The sequence below is a fragment of the Cryptotermes secundus genome, unplaced genomic scaffold (genome assembly GCF_002891405.2).
Source record: "Cryptotermes secundus unplaced genomic scaffold, Csec_1.0 scaffold945, whole genome shotgun sequence".
Lineage (NCBI taxonomy): Eukaryota > Metazoa > Arthropoda > Insecta > Blattodea > Kalotermitidae > Cryptotermes > Cryptotermes secundus.
Window position 1 is genome coordinate 279,711 of NW_019731584.1, and position 22,010 is coordinate 301,720.

The 22,010-nt window shown below is 40.6% G+C and overlaps 1 protein-coding gene across 1 annotated transcript in view; it reads left to right on the plus strand.

Moving 5' to 3' along the window:
- Positions 1–15,539, plus strand: part of LOC111867228 (polyadenylate-binding protein 1) — a 25,559-nt gene extending 10,020 nt beyond the window's left edge. Inside the window, exons 5-10 of the mRNA XM_023856879.2 lie at positions 3,375–3,569; positions 5,547–5,762; positions 6,912–7,167; positions 10,307–10,464; positions 12,901–13,113; positions 13,782–15,539. Coding sequence (XP_023712647.1) covers positions 3,375–3,569; positions 5,547–5,762; positions 6,912–7,167; positions 10,307–10,464; positions 12,901–13,113; positions 13,782–13,853 — 1,110 coding nt within the window. The 3' untranslated portion in view covers positions 13,854–15,539. The remainder of the gene's footprint in view (positions 1–3,374; positions 3,570–5,546; positions 5,763–6,911; positions 7,168–10,306; positions 10,465–12,900; positions 13,114–13,781) is intronic.
- Positions 15,540–22,010: the final 6,471 nt, after the last annotated feature.

Here is a 22,010-nt window from a genome sequence, read left to right on the forward strand (position 1 = left end):
TTAAACATGGCAGACCATTTGCGTGTTAACAGGTTTTTAGAACACGATAAGTTGCAACACACTATACATCGCTCTGGCGCCACCTACATTGCATGCAACCACCTGCAGATGCGTGATAAGACTCTGGAATGTTTAGTTAGCAGTCAGTAACTTGACCTCGTTGTTTACTTAACCGACTATAAAGGAAAATGCTTTGCCTTCTTCAAGCTGTGTGTATCAGCCAGTAGCTAGTGGGGAGAATGGATCAAGGACAAATTCTCCTCCGATGCCCTAGCTGACCTGCCTTGTGAGACGCGTAGTAATAGATTAATTGTCATTCAGACAGTGACAGTGACGTGGGACAACAAAGAATTGTGGCCACAGACAGTAAAAGTGACAGTAGCTCCGACGATAATGCGGGTAATAACATTGCACGTAGTAACATTGCGAGGACAGCAAAAAATCTAAACCCTGATTCAGAATTGAAATACAAAGCATTTCTGATGAATGTGGCAAAGGCCCGGGCTACAGTCCAAATGGTGGCGACAGAACCAGGGTCACACAAAGACTTAGTATGACTGGGCCCATCAACTTCCACCCCACGAAGACTACATGTGGACCCCCCAGGGCGACTCTTGAGTGATATGCGGAAAAATACCCCCGTGAAAATTGTGAAGAGTGAACATTCCAAGTGGAAGAATACTTTTAGGCAATGCCGTGTTTGCACAGTTCACAAAAAAAGGAGTATGTCTAGATTTGCAAGTTCTGTGTAATACCACTTCACAAAGGGAAAACTTTCCAGAAATATCACGCCCTCAAGCACTTCTAGGAGCACTGGTAAGTGCTCTCCAAAAATTTTAGTTCAAAAAAATTATTTTTTTTTTTTTCCTGTGGCACTAGAGCCCCAATTTGGGCCTGGGCCTACCTCCATGAAACTCCGTTTCACTTCGGTTTACTAGATCTTACACATATGGTAGGACTCCTTGGGCGAGTGATCAGCTCGTCGCAAGGCCTCTACCTGTAGACAAACACAGAAAAAAACACACAAACATCCATGCCCTGAGTGGGATTCGAACCCACGATCCCAGCTTCCTAGCGAGCAAAGACAGTGCATGCCTTAGACCACTTGGCTACCGTGACCGGCAAAAAGTTAATTAGGAGATTATATTAATTTTTAAAGTGAACAGTGCACAAGTTAGGGTAGTGTGTTTAAAAATGCCGTTCCCCAGGGCGATTTAAATATTTAAATCAACGGTCTGCGAAGTGTTAACCCTTTGACGCGGTAATTTAAATTCCGCGGCTGCGTCTCCTGCGGTAATATATTCAGCCGGCCATTTAAATTTTGCTCGAAAATGATTTATTCATCATTGTTCTTAAATTCTATGAGATAGGAACATGAAACTTTCACTAAAATGATCTTAAAAGGTGGTTTTATAACCTTACCTTATAATATGAGCGCCCTTTATATCTTCAATGGAAGCAGGTTTTTTAGTATTTGAGCAGTGAATGGTACGCCTTGAAGCATGAAACTTTCACTAAAATGATCTTAAAAGATGGTTTTTATAACCTTACCTTATAATATGAGCGCCCTGTATCTCGGTAATGGAGGCAGTTGGTTTAGTAGAAGGAAGGCCTTGAAGCATTCGTATAACCCAACGGTGCCTCACATTCACCATTCTCCGCTCCAATATTGTGTATTTTTTTTGGCCCTTTTTTTTAACCACACATTTGTGCTGCCTTGCCTTCTTACCCGTGAGGGGTATAGTTCAAGGAAATGTCTTTCCGTGACCCGTTTAGTTGCCAGGTCAGCTGTAGTAAATTCAACGTTACGAGTTATCATAACAAGGGGTTGTTGCTATGCCTTTGATATTCCATCCATTTTGGCGGCAGGAGATGTCGTAGGGGTGACCACAGAATTCATGAAGTTATTCTAAGAACTGTCTGGTATCTAGTGAACGAAAGTAGAGCTTAGCTGGCTCAAAAAAATATTTATGGTCATCCCTCGAAACGACCACCAAGGTCAGTACGATAAAATGGCGTCAACTTGAGCGATAATACATGAAGGAATGAGTTCTTTTTCCCTCCCCCACACACATCCGTATCGTCTCAGGGGGTGACCACAGTGTTCTGCCTTAAATTGTGGCGTTTTTCTAAGAACTGGGCCTTTGTACTGTGCGAAATCAATGGATCATGCGAGAATAAACTTATGGACATCCTTTATTCTAAGAATTCCAATTGAGTGTGTTAGAGTGGCCAGCTCAGGACAATATTCTATTACAAACATCACGTCTCTTCTGTTTATATCTTCAAAGCAAAGTAAACATGCCTTTCATAACAGCTTGAATGAGGAACCTCTACCAGAAGCAACAGGAACTTATATGTAACGATGACGTGGCGCAGATAAAGTCGTGTCTTATTTGTACTCTGTTCTACTGACAACAGGCCAGCGAAAAATCTAACAATCTACAGCAAAACCATCAATTATTATGGGCATTATAACATAGGTGTGCCGCTGAACGAAACATACACGTCGAACCCCCCCAGACGATTTAAATCCCTGACGAAACATACACGACGAACCACGGCAACGGGTTAATAGCAGACATTGGCGATGATGGACGTCCTGGCCCCCCTATTAGTCCATTATAATGAGGGTTTACTGTATTTGCTCAGCCATGAGCACACAAAATCTCCAGTTGTCTTGTACCAGATGAAGCCAGTCCATGGCCAATTTATTGAAATATAGATTTGTTAGTTGCATATTCCAGTCTTATTACTTCAATTTTCAATATGTTCAGTGGCCACATGATTGCCACGCACACACACACACACATAATTCACCCATTTGTCCACATTATTGTCCTGTGTTTGCTAGGCAACGTGACAAGAAAATTCACGCGGTTTTCGGATTTGACTATTATGTTTATTGGACGCTCACTTTTATGCTTACAAGAACAATTATTCATATTACAGTTACTGCTTCGAAGCCAACTGAAGACTGACTATTCTTCTAAGGTCAAATGCGAAACTGAACTCATCTCTTGTCACAGTTGGACTCTTATAACTTCCACGTGGACTCTGTAAGGAATACCATGTTGAAGGGTTCATTCTGCTTGCTGCAATCGAAACGTTACTTCAACAATTCTTGTGTAATGGTGGAAACTCCACTGTTAGGAATTGCTAACGTTCTGCTTCCTAGCCACTGTCGTGGGAATGTTGATCATTGCATAGGAAATCAACTCTGATTTCAACAATTCCTTGCGGCTTTCTGGTGACACACCAAATTACTATTACTTCATAGGTGGAATTAATAATACCACAGTATCCTTCCAACTGATCTTTTGTTTGTGTATTATACATGAAATGCTAGCTGTAACACATTTTCTGGTGTGCAGCCTTTGTATGTCGGCCGTGCCCAGAAGAAAGCTGAGCGCCAACAAGAGCTTAAACGCAAGTTTGAACAACTTAAGATTGAACGACTTAACCGCTACCAAGGAGTAAACCTGTATGTAAAGAACCTGGATGACACTATTGATGATGAACGTCTCCGTAAGGAGTTCACTCCATATGGAACCATTACCAGTGCCAAGGTAAAGAGACCATTTCTATACTAATGCTTTGTCCTCATGGGAGTTGCATTGCTGCTTGTGAATCATATTGCATAGAAATATTAAATTGCACATACCACCAGCCAAAAGCTGATTCATCCATAGGATTCATGAGTTTACCAGACGGCAGTCAGCATATGCGTAAACCATCAAGTGTTACCTGCATTTGTGTCTCTTAAGCAGCTGTGACAGAAGTGATGCTGCTTTACTTTTGTGTGCGCGCACGCTTGTGTGTGGAGAGGGTGGAAAGTTCAGATATTTGAGAACGCCAGTAAAAGTAAGTAAAGTAAAGTTATCCCTATAACAGGCTGTGGAGGCCCATAGGGTTGTCAGATGTTTAAGTTCCCACATTTTCTAGATGATCCACTCATAGATGGCGGCAAGGTTGTCATCCTTACGTGCAGGCTGCCCTTTACCTCCAAGAATATTCCTGGTACTCAGTTCTGTTAGAGGCTTAGTCAACCCCAGGGCCATAGTGCAGCTGGAAGGATTAGGTCAATTGAAAGAAATCCAGTGACCTCATCAGGACTTGAACCCGCAAACTTCTGGCTTGTAGCTTAGTGCCTCAACCAAATACACTGAATGCCAGTAGCAAATCAAAAATTTGATTCATGGGCAAATTAAAAAAAAAGTAGATTAAATTCAAGTAATGCTCTCTACCATTCACTTCAGAACCTTATATGTTCTCATCTGCCAAGGTTAAAGTATACAAAACTGTAATTTTGGCAGGTTTTGTATGGGTGGGAAAATTTATCTCTGACATTAAGGAAGAAACGTACACTGAGGGTGTCTGAGAAGAAGATAATGGCTGAGGAGAATATTTGGGGCAAAGAGGGATGAAATAATACGTCAGAGAAAATTGCATAATGAGGAGCTTCCTGACTTGTTTCCCTGGTAACTACAGACATTTTAAAAGATTTTAATTTAACGAGCCGTCTGATGTTTGTGAGGAAACAGTGAGGTATCCTTGTTGTTTCTTACAGTAATCCTAAAATACATATAAGTTCCATGCCATCTGGAATCAAGTTGTCCTGCGCTCACACTTCACATGCACAAAAGGAAATGAGATACCATGACTCAGAACACATTTCCATACCACAATTAAAGATGTTAAAGATGTGTTATCGATGTAAGATTTGTCCCCACTTAACATTCAGTTACAAGGATCCCAGGTCAGTCTCAGTATTAAATTTCTTCCTCTTAAGGTTTTGCGGACTTCAATGTTCACATCCACTGCTGCTGGAATGGACCTGACTCTGTGACTTTGGGAAGGTGCAGTCAGTATAGCTGTAGGCTGGACAGCTGAGGCATCAGAGTTTGATTCTTGACAGGGGCTAGAGGCTTTTTATTTTCTTCTTCGCAGTGTCCAGACACAGTTCTGGGTTCTATAGTCGCCTATCCAGTGCTCACAGCAGGGTCCTTCCCCTGATGTGAAGTGGCTGGGATGTGAGACTTTGCCCTTTATGTGTGTGAATCATCGTCCTCCTCCTGCTCCCTCTTCTTCCTCCTGCCTCTTGTTCTTCTACATCATCATCATCATCATCATCATCATCATCGGCAAAAATAGCCCTTTTTGCTCTTACAAAGGTTGAGATGGTCTAATTCAACTGGTTTTCACTTTTTTGCATTCCGCAGCAGTAATTTTTTTACAGAGCAAGGTCCTTATCTTTGTGTCCATCCCCCAACCTGGAGGACCAGGTTCCTGGTTTTATGTCCCTTAGTGACAGGATGCCCAGTTATAACCCCAGGCACTGGGTTTTCTTTTGTCACCTTCTGTGACTTGCAGGATATGGTGGAGATATTCTAGCCTGCCTCCTTACAGGAACTGTATGTGAATACTATTATATATTTAATTTTCCCATAGTTTTTTCTCCATTTTAAGCACACAGTTTTTAGGCAGTCGTCTTGGATTCCAGCAGAAGCTTTGTTTTAATTAGTCGTGACTGATAATTCTTTCAGGTGATGCTGGAGGAAGGCCGCAGCAAGGGATTTGGCTTCGTGTGCTTCTCGTCTCCAGAGGAAGCTACAAAGGCTGTAACAGAGATGAATGGCCGGATTGTTGGCACCAAGCCGCTGTATGTTGCACTCGCTCAGCGCAAGGAAGATCGCAAGGCACATCTGGCTTCACAGTACATGCAGCGGATGGCCAACATGCGTATGCAACAGATGGGAACGGTAAGTTCAGTGGACTAGTGCTTTTTATGAGCACACAGTAGTGTGTTCTAATTTCTTCATTTTCAGTTTCTTTTTGGTAAGTTGCCAAGCAGAACATTATAGTTCAATAAGTAGCAGTCCTTTGTATTTGAAAGGCCCCTGATTCTAAGCTTGGAAACTGGCTGTGTCAACTTCAGTTTTGCACGACTTTCATGAGTCCCTGAAGGAGAATTTTGGGATAGTGCCTCCAATTTGGCCATGACTGTTTTCTTCCCCATCTATTCCAATTCACTACTTGTGCTCAGAACAGGAAAAGAAAATGTTCCAATGTTCTTGGAATATAGATAGAACAAGAAAATGGCTCCAACAGGCAATTCATTGGATAGCAGTCGTAAGATCTAAGCTAGTGTAAGCGTCATGGCACAAACTAAGAATTAATAGGTAGGGTTTTGTGTCTTTAACTGTTTCTCATTCCAGTCCTGTAATTTAGAATTCATGCTTTCATTCTTCATAATATTGGAAATGTTGGAGGAGGAACAAGACGAGGTTCATTACTCTTCTTTCTCCCTTCTTTCAGCTCCCATTTCATAGTCTGCATGTTGTTATGAAAACGGAAGCTGCATCTGTTCTTGTAGCAGTCAGGGTACTTCACTATAGAAGCACGCTGTGGACGGGACAGCTGAGCTGTTGGAGTTTCATTCCTGGCAGGGGAAAGAGAATTTTATCTCCTCCACAGCGTCTAGGCTGGCTTTGGTCTCACCCAGGCTCCTGTCCACTGGGTACAGGGCACTATTTCCTGGGGCATGAAACTGGCCGTTTGTCTCCATCTAGTGCTGATGTTAAGAATGACAGGTCTCTGCTTTCACTACCCCATATATCTTCATGGCGTAGTGCTTATTAATTAAGCTCAAGGAAGACTTTAAATTTACCTAAATTCATAACTGATGATCATTCCAGTGTCTTAACTCGCATTGTTTTGTGATGTTTTTGGTTTCAGTTGTTTGCCATCTGGTATCAGGTATTTGCCTGTTTTGGCTATCTTTGTTTTTCCATTCTTTCTATATTTTGAGACTTGAAGCTTTTTATTTTCAGTTCAGAGTGCAGTATATTTATTTCCGATCATTATGTATACAATCATGCCTACTGATGTGGCTTGTGTTCGTTCCCTAGCAAATGTTCCAGCCTGGTGGTGCAGGTGGCTACTTCGTACCAACATTGCCTCAGCCTCAGAGGTTCTACGGTCCGGCACAGATGGCTCAGATTCGTGCAACTCCACGCTGGCCTGCTCAACCACAGGTCCGCCCAAGTGCCCAGGCCGGCGCCTCTGGTTTCCCAAATATGCAGGGACCGTTTCGAACGGCCCCTCGTGCTCCAGGTGCTCAACCAGGCTCCATGCGAAATGCACTGTCAGCAAGGCCCATTACAGGTACAAAACTGTTGTAGAATGATGTGTTTTTTGGTTGCCGTGTTTAAGAATCTTTTGCGGTGAAGAAACTTGAGAATTTTGTGATGAGTTGACTGACTGATCAGCTTTCCAAGGGCTATGCCACATGGAATTACATAACAGTTTCCTGGCATAACATAATGTAATCCCACTTCAGTGAAAACGTTGATATTTGATAAGGAAGGCTGTTCCTCCCCAGAGATTTTGTTATATAGCTGTTTCCTTGTATATGGTTGTTTTGTCTTTTTGTCATAAGTAGATATAGGGTCAGAGAAGCATCAGTAGCAGAGCTTATTTAATGCCATATGTATATGCTGTAATGCCAGGTTTACAGTTGAGATTCAGGGAGAGTCAGTAAACAGGTCACAAATGGATATGAAGCATAAAACATGTTATATTCAAACCTGGAAAAAACATTTATTTCTTGACATATCCCTCACCAACATTGATACACTTGTCCCATCGCTTTACCAGTGTGTTGAAAGCCGCAGCATAGAAGTCTTCTGACTGTTGTCTCAGCCACTTCCACACCACTGTTTCAACCTCTTTGTCATCAGCAAAATGTTTGCCACCAAGGCTGAACTTCTTTATGCTACAGACGTTTCCCACTGTAAACAGGAAGCATTTCATTATGAATATCCTTTGCGTTGAGTCCTCTTTCCCCACAAAAATCACACCACAGAATGCTGCTCTTCAGTAGTACACACTGAAGCACAGTTGTCATTTTGACTACTGAAACCAGCCTCTGAACATGCACATGCACATCTACTACCTAGACTGTCATGAAGCTGGACTGTGCTGGTACCTAGCGACAACTACAGAAAACCTATTACATCATTACAGCTGCTTTACTTCCATTTGTGACTTGTTTATTGACTCCCTCTATCACACATTTTAATGTTAACACTACAGAAAAAGCATCTTTGATGTATGAATTGTGGTATTCCTGTATAATGCATATGAATCTTGCGAAATTCACTAGTTGAGGTTAAATGGAGTCAGGTGGATGACTTTATAATACTGACAGAGTCAGTCAGTCTTTGATTTTATGACTCCACATGTCAGTGCTTGGCTTTGTGCCTTGAATCTACATTCACCGACAGTGACTTCAGTAGTTTCTGACTTGAAACACCAGTGGCCAACAGGAACATTGCCAGTTAGGCTGAAGTTGTCCTTGTGCTTAACACATTGAGGCCCAGTCACATGATATCATGATTTTAGGACATGTTAGGTTGTAACACACTATACCTTGCTCTGGCGCCACCCAGGTTGCACGCAGCTGCGTAATAAAACTCTGGATTACCTGTCAGTAACTTGACCTCGCTGTTTTCTTAACCCACTATAAAGGAAATTGCTCTGCTGCTCTTCAAACTGTATGTATCAGCCAGTAGTTAGTGGTGGAGTATGCATCAAGGACAAATTCTTCTCCGATGAGCTAGCTGACCTGCCTTGTGAGATGCGTAGTCATGGTGATTCAGAGAGTGGCAGTGACAGGGGAGAACAAAGAATTGTGTCCACAGACATTAAGAGTAACAGTAGCTCCGACGATGATGTGGGTAATAACATTGCGGGGACAGTAAAATATCTAAACCCTGATTCAGAATTGAAATACAAAGCATTTCTGATGAATGTGGCAAAGGCCTGGGCTACAGACCAGATGGTGTTGGCAGAACCAAAGTCAGACACAGACTTAGTGCGACTGGGCCCATCAACTCCCACCCCACGCAGGCCTCATGTGAACCCCCCAGGTCGACTCTCGGGTGATATGTGGAAACCCTCGTGAAAATTGTGAAGAGTGAACATTCCAAGGGGAAGCATCCTTCTAGGCAGTGCCGTGTTTGCACAGTTCACAAAAAAAGGAGTATGTCTACATTTGCAAATTCTGTGTAATGCCACTTCACAAAGGGGAAAGTTTCCAGGAATATCACACCCTCAGGTGCTTCTAGGAGCATTGATAAGTGTTAGCCAAAATTAATTAGGAGATTTTATATTAATTTTTAAAGTGAACAGTGCACAAGTTACGATAGTAGGTTTAATAATGGCAGCCCCAAGGTGATTTAAATATTTAAATCGCCGGTCCTTAATGTGTAAACTAGTTAAGCACTATGCCATGAAGGCGCATGGGGTGGAGGTATAGATCCACATTTTCTTGACCTCGGCACTAGTTTGAGTTGGGTGTTCAGCTTCACGCCGCTGCCCCTCTACCTCTGGGGAAAGGGCCCGCAGTACCCATTGTAACATTGCTAGTTGCATACTTATGAGAACTGTTCAGCTGGATGTGTATTCTGAATGTTATGAGACTGCAGCTGCACTCTTGAGCGTCTGGAGCTGACATGAACATCTGACGAGTGTTGCTTGTTTTCGGTCCATGTTGGGGCCTGGCATTCAAATGTATGTGGAGGCAATGATCATTAACCCTTTGACGTGGTCATTTAAATTCCGCGGCCGCGGCTCCTGCGGTAATATATTCAGCCGGCCATTTAAATTTTGCTCGAAAATTATTTATTCATCATTGTTCTTAAATTCTATGAGATAGGAACATGAAACTTTCACTAAAATGATCTTAAATGGTGGTTTTATAACCTTACCTTATAATATGGGCGCCCTGTATCTCGGCCATGGAAGCAGGTTGTTTAGTATTTCAGNAGCTCAGGGTAATATGATATTATCAACATCGTAAATATCACGTCTCGGTTGTTTATATCTTCAAAGCAAAGAAAACAGGCCTTTCATAACGGTACAGCTAGAATCCGCTCGCCAGAGCCACAGGAATTTTGCTGCAAGACAGGCATATGTAACGATGACTTATCTCAGCTAAACTCGTTGGCTTAGTATACTCTGTTCTTGTGACAACAGGCCAGCGAAAAATCTAACAATCTACAGCAAAACCACCAATTATTATGGGCGTTATAACATAGGTGTGCAGCTGGACGAAACAGACACGCCGAACCCCCCCAGATGATTTAAATCCCTGACGAACCATACACGACGAACCACGGCAACGGGTTAAATGGTGACCGATACTATATTACATCTTCATGTGAATATTTTCAAATGGTAGACCTGGCAGGAATTGTTATATGTTTATTTTGCATGCATGTGTGGACATTTATTGGTCCAGGACAGCAACCAGTGGGTGCAGCAAACATCCAGGGTCGTCCAATGGCGCCCACAGTGTCTGTGTCAGCGCAGGGCCGCCAAACCAACTACAAGTACACAGCAAATATGCGCAACCCACCACAGCCGATACCAGTTGCTCAGCAGCCCCCTGTCCAACAGGTACAGACAAGTTTACAGAATTCTGAGAATGAGGGTATTGTCCACTTGACTAATTTTTTTCACTGTAAATTCATCTTATGATTTCAGCATTTCTCCACATCACTGAAGTTTACTGCCATTTTCTTTTGAAGTCCTTTATAATGTAAAGTTTTCTATATGTCGTTATTTTAGCCTGCTTTTCTTATTTTGAAAAAATATTAGCCCTGCTGTCTGGCTGGCTGGTCCCCACCCATAAACTTTTGAATAGCTGACTCAATCTTCATGAAACTTGGTATGTATATCATGGAGGGAAAACCATATTACAGAACTATATGATTGACCTAATTGGCCAGAAACCTTGAAAGTGGAACCGGAAGAAGTTGATACAGATGAGAAAGGACCATATATTTTACAAAGTGAGGTGGAAAAAGCTATCAAGGACATGAGGAATGGAAAGGCTACAGGAGATGATGATGTCCCTGAAGATGTGCTGAAGTTACTGGGAGAAGGTGGTTTGAAAACACTGACAAAACTAATAAACACCATATATGAACCTGGGGAGTGGCCCAAGGACTTTACAGAAGTTACAATGATTGCCTTAAAGAAAAAGACAAAAGCTACAAAATGCAGCGACCATTGCCAATAAGCCTTATGGCACATACAGCGAAGATAATAGCAAAGATACTTAAAAGAAGAATTGATAGGAAAATGGAGGATATACTTGGAGAGGATCAGTTTGGATTTAGAAGAGGAAAAGGAACCAGGGATGCAATTGGGATGATGAGAATTATAGCAGAACGAACTTTGGAGATAGATGAAGAACTGTGCGCTTGCTTTATAGACTGGCAGAAGGCATTTGACCATGTAAATTGGACCAAATTGATGCAGATCCTAAAGGAAACAGGTATCGATTGGCGGGAAAGAAGATTGATTAGTAAATTGTACATGGATCGAGAGTTAGAGTATGACTGGACAGAGGGGAGACAAGAAGTGTGCAGATTGGAAGAGGAGTTCGACAAGGATGCTGTTTATCACCAATTCTGTTCAACTTGTACAGCGAATGCCTTACCAAGGAAGCTCTGGATGGGCTCGGTGACTTCAAAGTAGGAGGGCAAATTATTCAATCTGTGAAATATGCAGATGACCTTGTGTTAATGGCTAAGGAAGAAACTGTGCTACAGGGCATGATTGATAGACTAATTGAAATTGGAAGGTGCTATGGCATGGAAATGAATGTGGAGAAAACAAAAGTAATGAAAATTTCGAGACAACCAACCCCAGTCACAATAAAGATAGACCAAAAACAACTGGAGAATGTGAAATGTTTTAAATATTTGGGTAGCTTGTTAACAGATGATGGAAGGTGTACTTGTGAAATTAAATCCAGGATTGCCATGGCAAAAGCTGCATTTAGCAAGAAGAAGAATCTTTTTACCAGCAAATTGGACTTAAATTTGAGGAAGAAACTAGTGAAATGCTACATTTGGAGCATAGCTCTGTATGGGGCTGAAACATGGACACTTAGGGCAGTAGATCAGAAACATCTGGAAAGTTTCGAAATGTGGTGTTGGAGAAGGATGGAGAAGATCAGTTGGACCGATTATGTGAGAAATGAAGCGTTATTTAGAGTCAGTGAACAGAGGAATATCCTACACGAAATAAGAAAACAGAAGGCTAATTGGATTGGTCATATCTTACGCAGTAACTGCCTTCTAAAATAAGTTATTGAAGGAAAGATAGAGGGGCGGATAGAAGTGACCAGAAGACGTAAGAAGATGCTGGATGACCTTGGGGACAGAAGAGGATATTCTCATTTGAAGGAGAAAGCTCTGGATCGCATCAGGTTTTGGAAGAGACTGTGGACCTGTCATCTTGACAGATTACTGATCAATGAATGAATATCATGGTGTCTGAACACATCTTGGCAACATATTTCATAAATCCCTCATGTTAGTCGGTGTGTGTATCCCCCGTTTTGTTGCCTGACAGGGGCTTGTTAAAAAATGTTTCTCCAGCAACAAATATACATGCAACAGTAGAAAAATTGTTGGGTGCATTGTTTTCTGTGAGGTCTGCATCATATCAAAGTAAGGTAGGTGATCAGTTCTTCCTCGAACTTAATAATGAAAAGTTTTCACATGTCATTCTGATGCATCAGCTTGTTCGTGTGTTACTGCAGACGCACTAATCTCAGAAGTTGGTGAAGTGTGAGACTGGATCAGAAGTTAAATTGTGATTGAATTTTTTTTGTCCGGTCCTGAAAATTGAGACTTTGACGTGCTCTCTGTACAATGTTTTACATTCGTAAAAGGGACTACCTGAACCAAGTGTAAAGTGAAGGTATTAGAAATGCATTAAGGAAATTAAGGCATGTCTATTTGTATTAAAGAAAACTGGTCATTGGTGTTTCGCTAGTCCCTTTTGGTCCTTGAGGCTATTTCGGATGATGTTTTCCAGGCTGTGCACATTCAGGGGCAGGAACCTTTGACTGCATCAATGTTGGCAGCTGCACCACCACAGGAGCAAAAGCAGATGCTGGGTGAGCGTCTGTTCCCATTGATTCAGCGTATGTATCCAGACTTGGCCGGCAAGATCACCGGTATGCTGTTGGAGATAGACAACTCTGAGCTTCTTCACATGCTTGAACATCACGAGTCCCTCAAAGCCAAGGTAACATGAATTTGTGACAGAGAAACATCTCAACTTGAATACAGCCTTGTGGGTTGTAACAGCATGTGGTTTCGAGAAAGCCTGGACAGCTGCGTGCTGCTTCGGGTTTCCTGCTTGGCCTGCTCTTCAACTATGAAGATAAAAGTGATATGTTCCTCTGAAATGTTTGGTTCATTTCCCAAGTACATGATGATATATCTCAGGAAACCATAGATCTCAGATCCAACAACTTAACTTACTCCTTGCTTCTACAGCCCTTGAAGAACTATTATGTCTTTATGATGTGACCATTCTCCTCAGTTATTTATAATTTTACCTCCATCTCTCTTGCTCTGACTGGAGACATCCAAGTTTGAAGAATTGGAAGAGATTCTGTGCAAGAAATGTTCGCATTTCATCTGCATCGGTTCCTGAGCTATCCAGTTGAGGGTTAAGTTCGGTGTAAGCACTGGGGTTGAATTTTGCATCCCCTGCACATGTTACATTAACTATGCAGTACATAAAATGCAAATGGATGTCACAGTGGGCTTCTATGAGTTCACATCCTGCTGAAGCTGTTTACTTCTCTCATGCATCATGCATCATGCAGCAATTGAGTGTTGAAGTGTTAAGTTTTGATGTTTGTGTATTTGCAGTGTTTGAAGTTGACCACTGTTTGTTTTGTGCAGGTGGAAGAAGCTGTGGCTGTGCTTCAGGCCCACCAGGCCAAGCAGGCTGCATCCCATGTGAAGAAGGAATAAATTTACATCTCCCCACATTCACTGTAAAACCAGGCGGTCGTCCAACATAATCTCATGGTCAAGTGTTGATGGTGATGACCTGAAGATGACAATTTAAAGGGACGACATTCCTATGCAGCTGAATTCCATTACTGCCTGGTTGTTTCATTCCGAGGAGGTCACGTGAATTGAGCATGATACGAGGACATTTTCTCTCTCTCTCCTTTGAATTCTTAAACTTTAAAAAGATACATTTTGCTTATAAAATGTAAATGTAGCATTGTGGTTTTAATTGTTCACCATTGGTTGGTTGAAATAATTCTCGACACCTACAGTTCTCTGCTACCTTGACTGTGCCGAGAGACCATTTGTTGGGTGTTAGAAAGCTACAGAAATACGTATATAATAAGAAACAAGAAAGTGGGGTCAACTTCCAGCCCTTAGCATAAAACGCTTGGGGAAAAAATATATGTATAAGTTGTGTAATGTTACTTAGAGACATTTTTACCAATGTTACATTAATGGACAAACCTTTAGTACATAATTGAACCCTATGGTCAAAATTTTCACAATAAGGGTCCGTGTTACAGGTAGAGGGAAATATTCTGTCATTTTCTGTCTTAAAACAGGCAGGCATTAATATAGTAACTCACAGTTTGAACATTTGTCCTGGTTTCAAGTAATTGACATGGAAAACCAGAGTTCAGAAATAACTAATGTATCATGTGACGACCTAAAATGAATCAGTTATATTTGCTGAAATTTATATGACGTTGCATAAAGCAAATAAATTATTGCCAGCCCATAAAATGCCATGCCTTCCTCAACCTTGCAAAAGTAGTTTAAAAACTGTGGACTAATCTGAAAACCAATGAAAAACTAAGTAACTGGAACACAACAGACAATATCATATATATATTTATTGGGTGTTAGAAAGCTACAAAAATATGTATATAATAAGAAACAAGAAAGTGGGATTAAGTTATGCTTGAGGAAAAAAAAATTATATATTTTCCCCAAGCGTAACTTAAGATTAAATATTTAAACAAAAAGCCTTGGGGTGGGGTGGGGTTATTTTGCTATGGGCCGGAAGTTGATCCCACTTTCTTGTTTCTTATTATATACATATTTATAACGTCATATAAATTTCAGCAAATATAATTGATTCATTTTAGGTCGTCACATGATACGTTAGTTATTTCTGAACTCTGGTTTTCTGTGTCAATTGCTAGAAACTAGGACAAATGTTCAAACTGTGAGTTACTATATTAATGCCTGCCTGTTTTAAGACAGAAAATGAGAATATTTCCCTCTACTGTAACACAAACCCCTATTGTGAAAATTTTGACCGTAGGGTGCAATTATGTACTAAATTTTGCCCATTAATGTAACATTGGCAAAAATGTCTCTTAAGTAACGTTACACAACATATTGTTTTTGAAAACCCATACATAAAAAGAGAAAAATGTGGATGTACTACCAAAATCGATAACAATTGTAAAAAAAATCTAAAAAAATGATTGTATAAACATGTTTCCTGGTCCAAAATCTCTTCAGTAATACTTCAAAATTGGTAGATGAAAATGTAAATCCAACTTCTGGATAAGATTTAAGTATCAGAATTACTAGTAAGTATAATATGAAATATGTAATTTCAGTGGAAAATCAAGGTTAATAATGATAATAAAGTCTTTTCTTTTCAGAGTTTCTTTGCTGTTCCTTGTATTTTGCTTCCTACAAAATGCCATTTTCGGTCTGTCCAGTATTCCAGCCACATACTTGTGAAATGAGTAAAGTAATTATTTTATTGTGATATAATTTGTTGAGTTTGATGTTCTCACAGTGTGACTATAACTTCCCTTTGCTCCTATTGGTTTGTTCCTAGTTCCTTTACCTGGGACACTGGAGTGGCTCAGCAGTGATTAACTTATTGAGGACTAGTCCATGGAATCAAAGTACTCTACAGCAATTAAGAATTTGGTTTGCACCTGCAAGAAAAAACTGCATTTCTGTTGTGGTTGGCGGTGTACCAACCTTCCTCCACATTGGGTACACATTCTAAGGTTCAGAAATCATTGCTGATTTTGGCATTTCCAATGCACATGCGTTTTTCTGTCTCATTTTTACTTGGAAGCATCCAGATATTCCTGTTAATCAGCAGGTCAGATTGTAAAGCATGTAGAAAGAAGCGGCCATACCCGAATGAGGTACTATCCCAGCATTTGCTAGGAGGGACTGAGGAGAACCTCAGGATAGGTGATTGGCCAAGATTCGAAATTGCCGCCTCCTGAACACAAGTCAAAAATATTACTTGAGCCTGTTTGCTTAATGAATCTGAATGAGTCATTAGTGAACACTGGTTTTAGAGGGTACTTTTACACTGTACCAAAGGTCTTGGGTTCACATACTTTAAAGTGTCTTCCTTTCTGTTATCTCTGATAAGGTAAATCTGTAATGAATATGAAGAAAACCCTGCCTCACCACCGAGGTTTAGAGATCATGCAATGTAATTTCCTTCTGTTGGCTATTCATCATTGGAGATAATGGGGCCAGTGTCATAGGTCACCAATCTCAGAAATTGACAGAGGTCAGGAAGGTTGCTAACACCATAAGTGGAGGCATCAGTCACAATAACTGATTTACATGGGTAATGTGGAGCAGCTTCGTTTGGCATTGGGTGTTGAAGGAGCTTCGACAGAAAATAGATCACTGGATGTTATACAGACTGCATGGAGCAGAGGTCCATGAGAAGCCAGAGGTCATTCAGCTGCTTGAGAAATTTCCAGCACTTTACGGAAGTGAAAGCTTCGTTGCTCTTTTCACAGTACTCAATCCAGTACATGCTGACCCACTCTACACCTCTAAAAGCCATTTTAGTTGTTCACCTGTCCAAAGACTTTTCTTTAAGTTCTCTGACCCAAATGTTATATTTCTGGTAATGCCCATGCTTGCTAAATGCCCACAAATCTAATGTCCCATGTTATTTCATAGTATTGAGTACAAGATCCTTGTTCCACATTTTCTCCAGTCTCCTGTTACTTCTTAGGTACTAATAATATCATGAGCACCCTCAAGCTGCTTTTTTCCATTGATACAACAGACTAAGTTTCAGTGTGAAATTCACACCCATTCAAAACTACAGGTAAAATTACTGTTCTGTATGTTTTAGTCTTGTTTTCAGATAGCAGAGGGGAGGACAAAATATTCTGTACTCACTGGTGGCAAACATTCTGTGAATTTAATATTCTCATAATTTTTTCGTGAATATAATTTGTAATTGTTACCTTACTCACTAGCAAAAAAAAAAAACGGTTCAGATGATGGCGTGTAAAATTCTGTATTGTGACATAATGGTCCGAGAAACAGAACAGTATCAGTAATGAGCGCTTTGAATGAAAGTATATGGTTGGTTTGTATTGTAGTATTTCTAATTTTGCATATTTATGACGGGACTGTAGAGGAACACAGTTTGTTTGGCTGTTCGGTATTGAGGCTAGGTTATGTTACCAGGCGTGGGAGCTCTTAAAAAGAGTTCCACATTCATTTCCAGTAATCGAATAGAGCATTACTGATGTACTGTTCCTCGTGCTTCGTTTAGATATGCAGTTCAGCCTTGCAACCTATTGTGTGGGCAGCAGTGCTTATATAATGGAAAGATGACGCATGATTTGACCATCTGGAACACTGGACATACAAATATTGGTATAGTGCCTTATTGCTGTCACTGCATCATGCGTTCTCTACTAAAGTACTTAAATGGAAGCTGTAGTAGTGTGCAAGAATACAGGTACTGATGTCACCAAAACAATAATTTAAAAGATGTTAGAAACAGCAGACAAATAGTGAGTTATAGTATTTAAGTTCAGTATCGTCAGCTTGCTGTGGAGCCTCAGTGTTCCGTGGACTCTGTGGACATATTTTGGAACATCTATTAAACAGCGTAACCACCTATAACTGTCCCTGAATTCATGTTTTGAGTGCAGTTAGTAACCCCAACATAACTGTTGTAATCTAGCTAAGCTTCCTAACCTTTATTCATTTTGTTTTTTATTTGTTGTTACTAACGCAAACATAAATTAATTTAAATTCCAGAAGTAATTGGTGTCTCTCTTGTAAAATTATAGTCACATTTATCCAGTGCAGTTTTGTTAATGATTGCCAGCCACAGAAATAATGGGTTAAAGTGCCGAAGGAGTGTGACAGTATGCCTCCATGACACTGATTATACTGGTTTAGTTTTGTTGACACTGTCTATTTAAATATCACATACCTTTATGTAAAATCATAATTTTTTGTGGCTGTATTTTCTTATTTGTGTGTGTATTACGTGGTTTGAATAGGTGGCCCAGGAAGCTGCTAACATGATTGAGTTTCTTTGTTTTTCCTGTGTTCTGCTAGGGCCATTACCTTTGTTTTCATGTCCTTAATTCATGATTCATAGCCACTGTGTCAGTTGATGCATGTAAGCTATGGAACTAACACAGTATGATTAAAAATGAAAGCAAGACCATCTGCAAAAACAATTGTCTTCCGCTACTTTCCCTGTTCTTAATTTAGGTGTGACTTTTTATGTTCTCAGCTAACAATGGAGCTTTCTATGACCCTTGATGTGGGTGATGTGGATGGATTTGGAGGTCTTTTGGGTATTCCTCTTGGCCAGCCACATGCTCTAGAAGCCCATGGTACTAAGCGCAGAAGGTAAGGTGTGAAAGTCATATGATTTGAAGCTTACACGGCGACTATGTGCGGCGAAGACTTCTTGAACGAACATCCATGTCAGAGTGTGGAGTTACTATCGAGCATTTCAGACACACTCTCTCTGTCATCACTGGTAGGGTTCAGTGTGACGAGTGTTTCCTGCTCATACTGTATTTCTGCCACAACATATTTGCACTACTGGAGGAGCATTGGGTGAAATCATGCAGTGAGCATTCACAATCCATGTTGCTTCATGTTGGTCTATTCTTATTCATTTTGATGGAAAGGGGGGGGAAAACAAACTCCCGGGCTCCATGAAATGCTTCACAATACTGCATGTCATCATTGTGCAGGGGCCCTGCACAAGTTGAATTTTATCTGATTTAACAAAACTGCCTCGTCATACTAAAGTTTAATATATTACAAAATATAGTTGTCATTAAGGTCTGTAATTTATACTTCAGACATTTTTGTACGTGTGTGTTGAATGTTTAATGAAATACAGGGAGAAATAATTTCTTAATATATGAATTGTTTTGGAGTGATAAATGAATGTCAGACCATCTGAATATCCAGAATTGCAATGAAGAAATGTAGAAAATATGTGTACTCAATTGTGGCACACTTTTTGACTCTTATATTTGTGGGGCAATATAATAGCAAGGTATTAGAATTATTGTACACTCAGTTTTACTTAAATGTTCTGCATGCATTTGAAATAAAATTCTTCGTATGTGTGTGGAAATACTAATATGTAATGTGGTATGTTTCGGGTACATGACCCATACAGATGGTTAGAGGACCCTGATTCTTCAGAAACAGCAAAATTTTTCAATGAACAGAATGCCTTGACAAGACCAGTTCTTGAGAACTGTTAAGTTTGTTCTAATATGCTTGCCCGACTAACTGAACTGTGGAATTTTCCAAAATATTCTTGTCCGTATAAACGTGGTGATAAATATTTTTTTTTATAAGAACACAGGACATCAGAATGAAAGGTTCTGCAGTTTGCCTTCATGCATCTGTGAATATTTCATAGTAATGTGGTTGCAGTATATGAAGAAGATTGACTCATACAGAATGTATAAATAGCACTAAGCCTTACTGATTTACTTACTCATGGAGCTGAGCACTTTTTTTTTATTTTTATGGTGAGGAGTTGTTAGCACCATGCCCAACCCCCAAGCTGGAGGACCACCCCTTGTCAGCTGTCCGCGACTGCTTATTCCATATATTCACAGCTACCCACCATACCTGGAGGGCGTCTCCTCTATCTGCAATCTGAGGACATGCCATGCTGTGGTGACAGGGAACCCACCTAACATGGAGCTCTAAGCATATACAGTGATGCTATTGATCACATGTGGTAAGATTGACCGCCTCTGTGGCCTAGTGGTCAGACTTTCTGCCTACAGATCCAGAAGTCCGGGGTCGATTCCCGGAGCTACCAGATTTTCTGAGAAGTAGTGGGTCTGGAACAGAGTCCACTCAGCATCGTGAGGATAACTGAGGAGCTACTTGAACGGAGAAAGTAGCGGCTCCGGTTTAGAAAAACAAAATTGACAACCGTGGAAATTTGTTGCACTCACCACGCACTTCGGGAATCAAACCTGGGACCTCTGGATCTGTAGCCAAGAACTCTGGCCACTAGACCACAGAGGCAGTCTTTTACTTTAAATATATCCAATTTTTATAAAATATAGAGCTGAATTTAAAACTTCTGTGTCTTGATCACTGTCATTGAATGCTGCTTAAGATGGCAACAGAGAAGCTGAAACACAGAGGTGATAATGGATTTTTAATTCTATTAAATTTTAATATTGTTGTATTAAATAGTTTTTGATCTGTTGACATCTGCATGATCAATGCAACTGTAATAAAGTCAACAATTGAATTATCTAGCCAGTTGAACAGAGCCCATCACTGAATTTGGACATAATGAATTAAAAGAAGTGTCTTAATGTGGTCAGAAACATTTTATATTTTCACTGTAACTACAGGTGTCTTATGCTGAATAAAGGCTCCCACACATAGATGCGATACGATTCGGGACGAAAACGGCTGTTTACTGAGTGGGCCGCGCACACAGATCAGACACTCGGGAATCTTTGACACCCGATAACCAGCTGGCCATGACTCACAGTCAGTATCTATAAGTACGTGAAACGACATGGGTAGCGAAATGGAACAAATAATAGTGTTTGTCAAAGAAAATGCTTTATTATACGATACTCATCATCCGATGTACAAGGATTCACGTGCTAAGGATAGAAAGTGGAAGGAATTGGCTGTTACAATGAACAGAGACAGCAAGTAGAAAAATTTGTATATATAGGATTAAGGATACAGTAAGTGCCATCTGTTAGCTGATTTTGTAGAAAAATGTGAGCCTTGATGTTTCACAACCCTATTGGCCTCCACTACATGTTACAGGAATAGCTTTACCTTACAGCTTTTACTAATGGTTTCATTTGTTTCTCTTCTTATAGTGTCCTGTACGTCCAAGATTCATTAGGTTCTGAACCCACAGTCTTTCTTGATCCAAATCTGCTATCACATGACGAAACTGTGGCATTGTCAGGGACACGATTTTCTGAAGATGGAAAAATTCTACCCTATGGATTGAGCAGAAGTGGTTCAGACTGGATAACAATACATTTCAAGTCAGTAGAAACAGGTTAGTAGATGTATCGTGGTATGTACTTATTGGTGGTATGATCGTTTTTAACTTTTGAAGGTTCTGGAACAATGTAGTTCCTTCTTTGAAACCTTACTAGTGATCTGCATGAGTTTTGCAAATTGCATTCACTGTCTTGAGGACCTCAGATCTCACATAGCTGCATGTATCTGTCTTGTGCTCATTCAGTTACGGTCTGGAGTATGTAGGCTGTTCAGCAAGTATCGTACAAGGGCATTCTGCACTTGTTCTTATTACTTCAACAGAGATTTGACAGTCCTTCTTTCTTCACATGTTTAAGAATACCAACTGAAACATTTTTGTCGTTAATACACACCAAGGCTCAATTCCAGTGAAGAGTAAATTGTGCCCAAAGTTTGCCCATACCAATCAGTTACCCCTTATATATTGGGCTGCATCCTCACTTCCCCTTATTCTTCATGAAAAGGCGACTGCAGTAAATGTTGGAACATGGAATAGCTTCAGCGTGGGGTGCATTGAAATCCTTGATAGTCAATGTTACACTGAAAAGTGTTTCAGTTCCTTCAGTCATGTTTGTAGTGCAGCTAATGATTGTGAGAGGATGTGGTATAGTACAACTGTGCACAGTGGGAGGGGGAAGCACAAGTGGGTATGCTGACAGCGGAGTGGACAATGAGGATGTGTGTGGAGCCAAACCTGTTACTTCACTTAAGCAGACCAGAGTACTGCAAATATCTAACTCCTTTCAAGGTGAAGATTATCCAGAAGTTTTAGAAAAGGTGAAGTTTTCATCAATGACTTGGACACACGACAACAAAGGA